The sequence below is a fragment of the Acanthopagrus latus genome, chromosome 12, assembly GCF_904848185.1.
Source record: "Acanthopagrus latus isolate v.2019 chromosome 12, fAcaLat1.1, whole genome shotgun sequence".
NCBI classification, from domain to species: domain Eukaryota; kingdom Metazoa; phylum Chordata; class Actinopteri; order Spariformes; family Sparidae; genus Acanthopagrus; species Acanthopagrus latus.
This window is the reverse complement of record NC_051050.1, coordinates 4,999,745-5,012,214: the sequence shown is the minus strand read 5'-3', so window position 1 is coordinate 5,012,214 and position 12,470 is coordinate 4,999,745. Positions and strand designations below refer to the sequence as shown.

The 12,470-nt window shown below is 40.4% G+C and overlaps 1 protein-coding gene across 1 annotated transcript; it reads left to right on the top strand.

The window, feature by feature from the left end:
* The first annotated feature begins 3,405 nt into the window (after window positions 1-3,405).
* c7b (complement component 7b) lies at window positions 3,406-12,201 on the top strand. Its single transcript, XM_037116847.1, has 18 exons — window positions 3,406-3,555; window positions 3,740-3,801; window positions 3,992-4,067; window positions 4,376-4,517; window positions 4,716-4,860; window positions 5,010-5,148; window positions 5,837-5,965; window positions 6,123-6,366; window positions 6,787-6,900; window positions 7,039-7,205; window positions 7,717-7,945; window positions 8,584-8,755; window positions 8,867-8,954; window positions 9,071-9,203; window positions 9,997-10,188; window positions 10,981-11,077; window positions 11,190-11,365; window positions 11,743-12,201. The coding sequence occupies exons 1-18, from the start codon at window positions 3,421-3,423 to the stop codon at window positions 11,919-11,921; spliced, it is 2,619 nt and encodes an 872-aa protein (XP_036972742.1). The 5' UTR covers window positions 3,406-3,420; the 3' UTR covers window positions 11,922-12,201.
* Window positions 12,202-12,470: the final 269 nt, after the last annotated feature.

The following is a 12,470-nucleotide window of genomic DNA, read 5'->3' as shown; positions in this document are numbered from 1 at the left end:
CACAAATTGTATGTGTACCGTTACTTATTACATGCACTGAAATGTATGAAATGGTGATCTACTAAACAAGGACAAACACAAATCTCTTCAAACTGACTGCATCTTGACTACTAGCTTCATCTCTCTACTGTAAAAATGGGTCATCTGCATGTAATGGATCTCCTCCTCAACAGCTTTAAACCCTTACTTTAAAGCCTGTGGAGTCGCATTTCAGGTCGTGTTCGGCCTGTGCTACATGCGAGTCTCACCCACTCACATGTCAGCAACAACTTGTTTTTGGCTGTGTGTGCTCAGACAGTGGGGACCACCCACACACTCTGCGAATACTTTGCATAGCACACATACAGACAAGAGACACATGTGCGCGCACACAGTGGCCAGAGAGACTACTGCAAATCAGTCCATGTAGGGAAAGAGTTGTTTATTCTTAAGTGTAAGAAACCACCCTGTTAATGTACCTAAACCTGGAACATTTAAGGGAGCGAGGGTGGAAAAAAATTGCGAAGACAACAGTGGGAAAGTGGAGACGGACTGGATCATCCCTCAGCCGTCATTTTCCCTGGAGACTTTGTGCTTGTTGGCAAACAGAAATGCACAGTGAGAGCGAGATTTACAGTGAACCATGTCAACCAAAACCATGTCTATTGCCTGTTCAGTATGTTAGCAACCATTTGTTCATTGACAAAACACTCGTCATGTATCATGTTTTGTGCTTATATAGTCCAATATTCACTCTTGTTTCAGCTCTAAATTTGTTTTCCTCTGACTTTTGGAAAAAAAATATGCGGCTCCATGGCTGTGGAGGCTGTGTCACCTACTTATATTTTTCTATAAATTTCAATGCACTGAGAAAAACAGCTTTTTTGTTTTCTGTTTGTGAACAAGAATTGAAGCTCACAGACTCCTTTTCTCAGTGCACTGTTGTAGTCAGGATGTCATTGTTGACTGGGTTACATAGTGTGTTTTGGGTGAGTGTATGTGTCTATTAAACAAATAAAAATACCTACTGCATTTTGATGACAGTGATGACAGTAGCTGAAGTGAATGTTTCTCCCATAACCAAAATTTAATGGATGCCACTGGTCAGCACTGATGAAAAGGATGTCAGACAGGGCCTGACCGACAGCTGAATTAATAGTGAATTAAGCGGTGTATAAACACATGATGCCTTTCCAAATTGTGCAGAGTATCAAAATAAAAGACAACAGACGTAGACCTGACCTCATGTTATCAACGTCCATCATTTGACACATACAAGCTGACTGACCACTTTAATCTTTAAACCTTATTACCATGGTGATACCCTGTCATAAAAATAGTAATTGACATGATACAAATTAGATCATCAAATTGTAAATCAGAATAAAATAATGCTTCTTGAGCTATATTTAAAAGAAAAGAAAAGAAAAGAAAAGAAGCAGAAAGAACTCCAGGTTTTAACCCCTCGGTCTGAGCTCTGCCCAGGGCAGCCCGGCACTGAGCTATCATTGGTCAGTGGGGCAGACACCCCTGACCTGGTTAGTAAAACCCCAGCTCTTTGTACGTTCACTATCTTTCTCCCAGCGCTTTCAAGTAGAGGTTTGGCTCAATGATCAGTATTCAGGTAATGATTAAACAATGACATGTCACAGTGTACACAGGCATGAAGAACGAGGAGTAAAACAAGTTATAGATAGACAATGGCACTTAATATTTACAGTGAAGGTGTGGAAGTTCATCAAGTGCAACATTAACAACAGTGGTGTGTGTGAGTTGTACTGTATGTGTCACATGTGGATGGGATGAACATGTACAGTATATTTGTGTAAATGCATGTGTGTGATGAGGAATATTCAAAGTCAAAAAGAAGAAAATACAGTCAGGAATGAAAACCAACAAAGAAAAGATAGATATAATAATACCAGAATATAATAATATAATAATACCTGGAGAAGATACATCACCCACTAGATGGCGACCATAACTAACTAACTAACTATGTAGGTTGATGATGGCTCACTGCTCCCTGCCACAATCCACTCAGACCTTCCTGTTTACCAGGTGGCCGTTTTCTGTTTGGATGAGATCCACATGTGGTGATGGTGCTTTTTTATGTGCTGTTGGTCCTGGTAATGACCTGTGGTCTGTCACAACTGTGTCCCCTTTGGAAAGCAAACAGAACACTGTGGAGTGTATCTCTGTCCTCTGGTGTTTTGGTTCATATTCTTTCCTTTTGTTGCTTCTGGATTTTCTTGTTGTTCATTTGTATTCCTCTGGACATTTCACTCATGGCTTCACTCGTGTGTTTTATGAGATGTATTTAAAAGAAATACATGATTAAAGGGGCTCTGTGGAACTTCTGTGCTTTGCTGGAAGCTGGTAGTTAGTTAATGTCAGAAGACTGCATGTGTAGACTAACATTAGCTACTGTTGCTTGCTGTTAGCAGAGCGGAGAGAGGCCCTGACACCAGGCAAACGAGGACGTGTCACATCCTTTAACCTTTACAAATCTATTTGTTCATACAGTCACTGCACTTTAACAGTGTACTTATTTATTCATTCACTGCACAAAAACTGTTTATTTAGATCTTTCTACTGTCTAGAAGTTATTTCTCTATGGATATATCTTTATCTTAGATATATTTTTACTTTTCTAGATGTTATATTGCTGCTGAACAGGGTTGCTGCACACAGTTCAGTTGTGTTTATTATACAATGACATTCAAGTGTCTATTCTATTCTATTCTATTCTATTCTATTCAGACAGAGGTGTGTGTGTCACTGCACAGAGGTGGAGGAGACATTATATCAACAGGATTTGATAACATTGTGGTGTGTCCATATTTCCATATTAAATAAACCCGTAAAACCAAAGGATAACCCACAATGATAACAACATCGCACTTAGTAAACAACTGTCTTGAATAATACAGTTCCTCAAGTTCCTCAAAATGCATGGCCCCAATATGGATTCTTATCAGTCTGAATCCAATATTTGCATACTGGCACTAATAAAAAAAAAAATGGTATTGCAAGTGAACATGTGGATGTTATTTCCACTGGCATTGTGTGTGTACTGAGCAGCAGAGTCAGTGCATCAAACTATGAGCCAAATGGGAATTTTTTTTGCGACCTTTGTCCAAATTATGCTGACCCAGCTTCTGATGGCGGGGTAACCTATTGTGACGCAACCGCTCCTGTCGCAATCCAGTGACAGCTCAGCCAAAACAGCCCAATTCATCACTGCTTCTTGAAAACCCTAGAGCAGTCAAAAACAAACAGGATTATTATCATTTTACTGGAAATATGCTCACAGTGTTGTTGAAAGAGTAAAACAAAGACCAACTGACTTTGGACTGAAGCAAAGAAGAAAAGCACACTCTGTCCATGACTCACCATGTGAACTGAGCTGGTAAAAGTATAGATGTTCAGAATTGATGGATGAGTTTCTCCATTGTGGGAATTCCAGACCTGAGGGCTCTGTTGAGTAATCGCCCCAGTGCTGATTATATGACCCTGAGCGCTGTGGTGCTGGACCAGAAGAGAGGGCTGAACTCTGAGGAGCACATCATGAAGGTACGACACATTCATTCACCTTCCAGGTGCTTGAGTAAATGTACTTGGTTCACTTTCTACTTGGAGAAACTGAGACCTTCATTCATGGAGAATGCTGGAAAAATGGAAAGCTCACAACTCATTTCCTTGACGTCATGAAGATATCTGATGTTGAGTTAACTGTTTTCTTCCTCTTTGTCTACAGCTGGATTTGGAGGCACATCTGTCTTCTTTGGCACTGTTGCTCGCCTTTCTGTCTTCAGTTCGGTAGGTACACATGAACTGTACTGTACCACACAAGCTGTCCACACATCTTACAGCAGGATTATAACAGTGTATAGATGGTGTGAAATTCTCTCTTCTCTATGTTATTAATCCTTCTGGTTCAAATTAATTCATAAACCAATTCATTCTAAAGATGTGAATTTAACAGTTTTGTAATATCCTTCCCTTCCAGCTGTCAGCAGCCTGTAAACTGCAGATGGGGGCCTTTTGGAGACTGGTCTGTGTGTGATGGCTGTTCCCGTACAAAGGTACTTCAGAGCGCACAAATACTTGTACTGTACTTGACATTGTATAGACTTACAGTTCATTCATTTCCTGGAGGAGTGACCAAAAGGTTACCCCAAACACGAACTGTAAAACCAGGTCTAATCAACCAAGTTATGGAATTTTGGTAAATAAAAAGGAGTCAGCAGAAAAGGCAGACAAAGTACACAGATTGTGGTCTGGCTTCTTGTGTTTTTGCAGTGCGATTCTGAATTGTAATTAAAATCCACTGGCAATGATTTCATTTGTTCACTTCTTTAATAATTTCATGGTTATAATTGCTTCCTTTCAGGTGCGGACTCGCCACGTGGAGATCTACGCCCAGTTTGGAGGTGTGCCATGTTCAGGAGAAGCTACACAAAACCAGCCATGTGTCCCGCAGATGAGCTGTCCCCTGGACATCGGCTGTGGAGACAGGTTCCGTTGCTCTACCGGTATGCTGCAAATTTGCCGAGGCAATTTTTTTCAAAAATAAAAACAAAAGAAGTGTTACAATATTAATTTGGATAACGTGTCACGTGATATGTCTCTGTTGTCATCATTGCTATACCATTTTTTAATACACATTATGTAACTGAAAAAGACTTGTATTTTGGAATGTAAAAGGTAAACTCTTCATTTTCTTTATGTAGGTCAGTGTATCAGCCGGTCTCTGCTGTGTAACGGAGACCAGGACTGTGAGGACGGTCTGGACGAGAGACACTGTGAAGAAGACGGAAGCCACTACTCTTGTGACATTGACAAAACACCTCCCAACTCTGACTTAACGGGCAGTGGGTGAGTAGCCAGCTACTAGCTCCAACACCAGGAACCTGGGACTTTGAAAAACACCTAGAAATCCTGTAAATGACATGTTTTGGGTGAAAAGAAGTCAAATTGATGTAGACTTCAGATACGTGAAACTCATGTTGTGTTATGTTTTACAGGTACGATGTGTTAACTGGCCAGCTGAGAGCAGGTGTGATCAACACCCAGAGCTTTGGAGGCCAGTGCAGGAAGGTGTTCAGTGGTGACCATAAGGTCTATTTCAGACTGCCACAGAGTGTCCTCAGGTACAACTTTGAGGTAAGACCAGCAGTTAAAGTCATGTTGGGTGGTCACGTATGCATATGAGGAGACCATACTCCTCTGATGCAATTTTAAAAAATTATTCCAAGGTTTTTTAACTGGTTTGAAACTGTCTCAATTTAACCCTGAAATTAGAAGATTAGTTATTTCTATAGCTATTCTTAATGCTTGTCACCCAACACTGCTCTATAGTCTGGTAGTATGGCGCTAGAGCAAAGTTTACTCTGTTTTCCAGTCATTACATAGACATGCATAACTATATAACCTCATTAATAGTATTAAAAATACTGTGTGTTGTGTTGCTTACAATCAGCCAGATCAAGATCTTTAGACACAAGACAGAAGTGCTCATTACACTTTTGTCCTGGGTCACCACAATCAACAGAAATTAAAGTTCCTATTGCAGCTTTAAACACAAATACTGTTTTATATTGTATAAATACTACTAAGGAGTTATTAGTTCATTACAGTCTGTATTTTCATACCAAAGTAAACATGTATTGCAATAGTTTAATGTATTTGTAGCCTTAATTTGATTGTACCTCTGTTTACCTCGCAGGACAGACAGATGTTGTCTTCCACAGAGTCACGTCCAACAATAAATAACACATGTTCTTGGGCTATTCTCACAGCAGCTTCTCTAATACAACCAAATGTTGTTCTGCTGCCTTTGTTTGTGCCGCAGGTAACAGTAGACAATGAAGAGAGTGATGAGTCCTACGAGAGCAGCTGGTCCTACATGAAGCACATCCAATCGGACGCCTTGGTGGGACACGATCGTCGCACTTTCCACAGAGAGCTCACCGACAATAAGGTAGTGATGTAACCTGATCTACCCTAGTTCAGACTTCTTATTGTTGGGCAAACTTTGCCTGAAGTTGCTGTCTTCAGCCTTGGTCAACAGATGGGTTAAAGTTTTCTATCCACCCTCTCAAAGGGAATGGCTTAATGTTTTCATATCTTTCATCCAGGCCTACAGACTTCTGATCCTGAAGAATAAAGTGGAGCTGGCCCAGTTCCAAAACTCTGCTCCTCAGTATCTGACTCTGACCCAAGGCTTCTGGAAGGCCCTGTCCTCGCTGCCGCTCACATACGACTACTCTGCCTACCGACGGCTCCTCCAGACATACGGCACACACTACCTCTCAGAGGGCTCGCTCGGAGGCGAATATCAAGCCTTGCTGGAGTTAGACCGCCAGGCACTCGCATCTACCGGTAAGAACTTTTGATGTAAATATATCTGCTATTGATATTAGTGCCTTTATGTACCTAGAAATCTTGATACAGCCAATAACATGTTAAGGGGAGTGAACGTGATGTTTTATATCTTTAGGGAATCATGTGAATTAGTTTCTTGCATTGGCCTTATTGGTCAGTACCACATATGAAGCTTTCATTTTTACAACAGTCTACAATTGGATTTTCATGTTCCTCTGACACATGAACAAGATTTGTATGAAATGTGTTGAACTGATACGAATTTTACACCAATATAAGCTTTGAAATGTCTAATTTTGTTTTCCTTGTTAGCACCATCTCCTAAAAAACATTCTTCTTTTCAATTTACTGCAATTCGATGCATGTTAGCTGGTGATATTGAACAGTTTTATATCTTTGTGCCTTGTTTGTGTAAAGATACCACAGATGTGGAGTACCAGAGATGCTGGAGGAAGGTTAAACGCCGTTGGTTCAGGAAGAAAGTCAAGACTGTCTGCGAAAAACTGACAAAATCTATATCATCCAGTCAGGGTGAGTGAAGGGCGAAGAGGAAATCAGTTATACTATCAATATCATTCAATTTTGTCCACATATGGAATTGAATTAATAAATAATTACATTGAATTAAACGGGACCATCAAAGCTGAACATGTTGCCACTGATCTGCAGGACACAACGTCAACAGGATGCCCATTAAGGTCAACGTGTTCGGGGGCGATCCAGCCTTCAAAGGCGCTCTGTCTGTTCTGAATCTGGAAAACCCCGAGGCTAACGGAGAGATCTACGACAACTGGGCCTCATCTGTCAAAGACTTCCCTGAAGTCATAAACCAGAAGGTATGACAGTCAGCACAGCTAGTCGTAACATACTGACTGATTGATTTGAGTGACTGATTAAATCATTTTTGCAGTGCTTTAACTGACTAACCTAAGCTCTCTATACATATTTTGTTTTGTCATCTTCATATGTTTTAAAGTGAGTAACTCACACTTAAAGGACCCTCGGTTGTTCTTGGTACGCCTGTCAAGTTTTTCATTTTAGTCTGGCACGTTTACAATATACAGTGAGGACAGTCGTCTGACTCACTGGATGTACAGTGGGTATAAGCCTGCTAGTGGCCACCCATTTTCAGGTGGCCACTAGCAGGTCCTGTGAGGCATAGAAGATACATAGGAGAAGACACAGGAAAGAATAACTTACATTTTGAATGAATATAGTATTGCATTTATTTTAATTATTAAAGAATGATTGCTTAGTTTGTCACATATTTGATCATTTTAAATGCCTAGAATTCTTTGTATTTCCTGGTTTATGTGGGCATTAATAAATTGTGGACTTGTTCTCCAGCTGCGCCCTCTGTATGAGCTGGTGAAAGAGGTGGAGTGTGCAGGTCTGAAGAAGTTCCACCTGAAGAGAGCCACAGAGGAGTACCTGGCAGAGGAGCATCCCTGTCACTGCCGGCCCTGCCAGAACAACGGTCAGCCGCTGCTGACGGGCTCCGAGTGTCGCTGCGTCTGCCGGCCGGGAACGTCAGGACGAGCCTGTGAGAGTGGAGCTGTGACCGGGGAACAACCAGGTGAACAAGCAAAAGACTCTGAGGGGATAATGGATTAGGTACATGGTCTAGTTTGGGTTAAAAATGAAAAAACTAGATTTAAATAAAAATGAGTTCTATGTAAGAGACAAATTATAAATATACCCCTAATCAACCCCTAATTAAGCCATTTGCTTTTAATGATTACATCTTAGTGTACACATTCATCTATGCAATATATACTAAAAGAAAAAACAAAAATCTAATTAACATCCTGTCTGCAACAATTTGCAGAGAGACTTAAACAACAGGGGCACTGAGCTGCAATTTAACATCAACTGCTGATGAATCACTCATATTAGAGTTAGAGATTTTAAATTGGACCTGAAAACTTGGAATGTTTTATAGTAATAAAGCTAACACTAAAGTAATCCTGTATAGTTTATATTTAGTGTACTAGAATTCCAAGATGTACTACGATTTAGATCAGGTTTAAAGTTGTTCCAATTTGATCTAAAATACTTTCAGTGATTATTTCTTAGGAGTCTTCAAATGAAAAGTGTTTTACCGAGGATTTACAAAAATAAAGAAAAGGTTTTGTCATAGCGTGGGGCTCAGTCAGCATGACAATCTGCTTCATAAACTGTCATGAGGTAACAAAGATAATCTTTTACTCTCAGGGGTGATCCACGGCAGCTGGAGCTGCTGGTCCTCCTGGGGAGCCTGTTCTGGAGGTCAAAGGTCAAGGACCCGAAGCTGCAACAACCCCGCCCCCAGCAGAGGTGGCCAACACTGCATCGGACTGCGGGTGGAGCAGAAGCCTTGTGAGGATGCAGACATCCAGTATTTAAAGTAAGAACACATACACACTGAAAATTATTTGTCACATTAACCAAAACTGAGTCTTTATACTAAATGTTATAGTTTCTCGCAGTTTTCTCACTGTATATTGTCTGTGTGCAGGGTGATGGAGCCTCAGTGTTTCAGTCTCTCTGTGACCCCACCAAAGACATGTGGAGCACCTCCAAATCTCAGGAATGGATTCATTCAGGTGAGACTGAAAAGGTTACCAAACAGTTTTTAAAATTATAAATCATTTTGTAGAATTATTTTAGGGTGCAGCGATTAAGTGCAGCATAGCTACTATCGTTGTGTTTTTTTCCCCAGAATCCCAGAGATTTTTACCTGGTTGGAAACACTGTGGAGTACACCTGCGCAGACGGGTATCACCTCAGTGGAGATGCTCTGGCTGAATGCACTGAAAACCAAAGGTGGAGGACAGGACCCATGGTTTGTGAAAGTAGGTTGTCACTTCATTAACTCTACCACGGAGGTTATGTATTTGTTTCTATTGGTTGTTCATTAGCAAGATATCTCAGTCATGACTCACTGTAACAGATTTCAAGAAACTCATTTCACTCTCATTCATGCTATTAGTATCATCTGAGTAATGTATGTAACGTATGTCCCCACTTGTGATGAAGGAAAATCCTCATTGGGTAGCTAAGTTTATTAGCTAGTTTATTCATTTAAGTTATTTAAAATCTTCTCCTCTAAAAAGTTCTCTAACTCTTATGATCAAAAACATTAATGTGGAGCTCAATTGTGATGCTGTTTTGTAAACATATTTTAGTAAATAATAATTTGGATTTGGATCAAACCATTATCAGTTTCAGGTTTAAATTCACAACTTCTGGTAAGTCCCACCCACACCGGATATCATGGAGTTTCCCATAGCAATGAATGTGCAGCAGCTTTACTCCAAACCCAGTCAGCTTACATTATGAAAGATGCAGCTGTAAAACAGTGGATACACTTTTTTGAGCGACACAGCCCCCCTCATATTTGCGGAAGCTGTGTGGAAGATCCCGGTAATTTAAGGCTTAGAAGTCAAACTTTATTTGGGAATGAACCGGGCACCACCTCTGATGCTGTATCCAGATTTCCCTTATTAGATGGTTAACTCGCATACTCGCAGAGCTTTGTGGAACTGAGGCATCAGTTGGTTGAATTGAAAAGTTAATGATGTTCCTATTGTCTACGAATCAAAATGTTGTTACATCTTACTCAGAGGGCATATCTTCCTGTTCCAGGTTCCACATGTGGGATTCCTCCTCTCAACAGTGAAGTTGTAGCCACGCCCACCAAAGCAGCCTATCAGATTGGAGACAGAGTCTCCCTGTCCTGTCCTGCGGGGTCGGTGCTGGATGGTGCGGTGTCAGAGATCATGTGCAATCCCAGTCTGCAGTGGTCTCCTTCACCAGACAGCACTCACTGTAAAGCCGGTACAGTACATTTATTCTCAGTACAAGGTGTCAAAAAGCTTTGTACCTTAAACAAATGAACTTCTCCAAAGTATATTTATAGTATGAAATCTGTTAGATCTATCTTTGAGCTTCTTTTAGTTCATTGTTTCAGGGCTGAAGCACATTTCTAATACTACAAGCAGCTGTTTTCAGCACACAGGTCTGATAATGTGTTGGACACTACCTGCCCAGCACCAGACAGAGAGACAGACAGCCTGTAGTCTGGGAAAGAAAGCAGAACATGTAATCATTAAAGACCCAAATGTTTTTTTTTATTTTTTTATTTTTTTTTTATCAGGGAACCAAATTGGCTCCAAAAGAAGAGAGAATATTGCACTTGCATTTATATTTATTTAGGACACAAACATGACTTCAGTATGATATTACAGTATGATTTTGTTCTGTGTCTGTTGGCTGTATAAGTAGGCATCTGTGTAGAAATATATGTTGATAATGTATAAAATTAAAACTAAATGCTTTTTTATCTGCTTGTTTTTGCCAGTTTCTGCAAGTCAGTCAATTATGGGATCGTAGTTCCACATTGTATGTTAATACAATTTGATACGATACGATACAATACGATACGATACGATACAATAGGTGCTTGCTTTTTGCCTGTGGCCCACCATAACTTAACTATAGTTTTAACCCATCAGTTTTTTTTTTTTTGCTGTAACCTAAAATGATGCAGTCAGGGTGAACCACAACAGAAAGGTTGTGTTTCCATTGAGTACACACACATTAAACCTACTTCCTGTATTTTCTTCTCAGCGCCCACAGTTCCCTCGCCCCCACGTGGCCTGAAGTGTGCGCTGTGGGAAAATGTAGGGAAAACTGACTGTGTGTGTAAGATGCCCTTTCAGTGTCTGTGAGTATGATTTTCGATTATTATTTCTGCACAACACACAGGGAAATGCCTGGTTTAAAGGTTTGAAATAAAAATAACACACTACAACTTTCTATATATTGCCTTCATTTAGGACATCTCTGCAGTTGTGCGCCAGACTCGGCTCAACTCCACCACGTTTACTTGGAGTCTGTCAGCTTGGAGCTCTGCGGTGTATGGGGCGGAGCCTCACGTTAGCCAGCGACAGTGACTGTAACTGGCCAGAGGAGACTTCCTGTGAGGACTGTAAACCGGGGACCATCTGTCAGGGTGAGTCTGCTGGGCCTATTTCAGAGGATAATTAATCTTTATTATAAGTTTGGTTTTATTTGGTAGTCTTTACAGTCTTTTCAATCAACTACATCCTACTAACTTCTACATTAAAGTTCAATGGGACAAAAAACAGGGGCGATCAGACCATCAGACAGGTTGTTAACATGGGAAGCATTTAGCCAATATCCATGAACAAAGTGTGACTGCACTCCAAATGTCTCTAACAATCCCCTGCTGAAGCGGTAAATGGATCTGGAAACTTGAATGATCACAGCGCATTAGGGTTTATTTTTTTCATTTTTTTTTTACAAACTGAGTCCTTTATTTCTTTAATGTAAGCATGTTTGTAACCTCGTAATTTTTTCCAATTCTAGAATCGACAAGAAAATGCGTCTGTCAGGACGTGTCAGAATGCCCTGAAGGCTCCGCCCCCCTGTGCATCAGCACCGGTGCTGGCAGCGCTGCAAGGACGATGACTGAATGTGAGGTTGGGGCCAGAAGGTGTGCTGGGGAGCAGGTCAACGTGATCAGTATAGAGGCTTGTCCACAATAAAGATGGCTGTTGTTTCATTTTACATAGCAGTGTATATAAAGGAGGAACTAGGGCTTTCTCAGTGACTGAATTGTAAATAAATACTATGAATTTTTTCTAAAACTTGACTGATGTTAATACATTCCTCTGCCATCCCGTGATGTCTTTATATTTGTCATGAAGCAGTGATGATAAACAACATTTCAAAGCGCACATAAGACAAAATCTCAAAATAAATGCCTTGGTTATCGATTGTTTTTTTTTTTGGTTATAGGATGTGAATAAAACATTTTACAGAAAACCCTTTATTCTCTCCTGATTTGTTGAAATGTCAGTTATTTTCATACAACTCAGTCAACTGGCCACTGTAGCTGTTACCATAGTTTGGAAAAATCTAGTAAAATAATATGTTCAGGTAAAGTTGTGGCTGCTCAGAATGTACAAGAGTGAAATTTGGATGTTTAAGTGCCAGTGGAAGCAGATTGTAGTGTTAAAGAATATCTTATTTTTTGATGTGGGGGACAAGGCAAAGTAAAGTGTTTAGCATTAGCAACCAGTTGACCAAGTCTT

Excerpts from the sequence above, each read along its gene's own strand:
- c7b (XM_037116847.1), top strand. The coding sequence starts at position 3,421 with ATGAGTTTCTCCATTGTGGGAATTCCAGACCTGAGGGCTCTGTTGAGT. Across the intron at positions 3,802-3,991 it reads GCCTTTCTGTCTTCAGTTCG|CTGTCAGCAGCCTGTAAACT; the intron begins GTAGGTACACAT and ends CTTCCCTTCCAG. Across the intron at positions 4,518-4,715 it reads CAGGTTCCGTTGCTCTACCG|GTCAGTGTATCAGCCGGTCT; the intron begins GTATGCTGCAAA and ends TTCTTTATGTAG.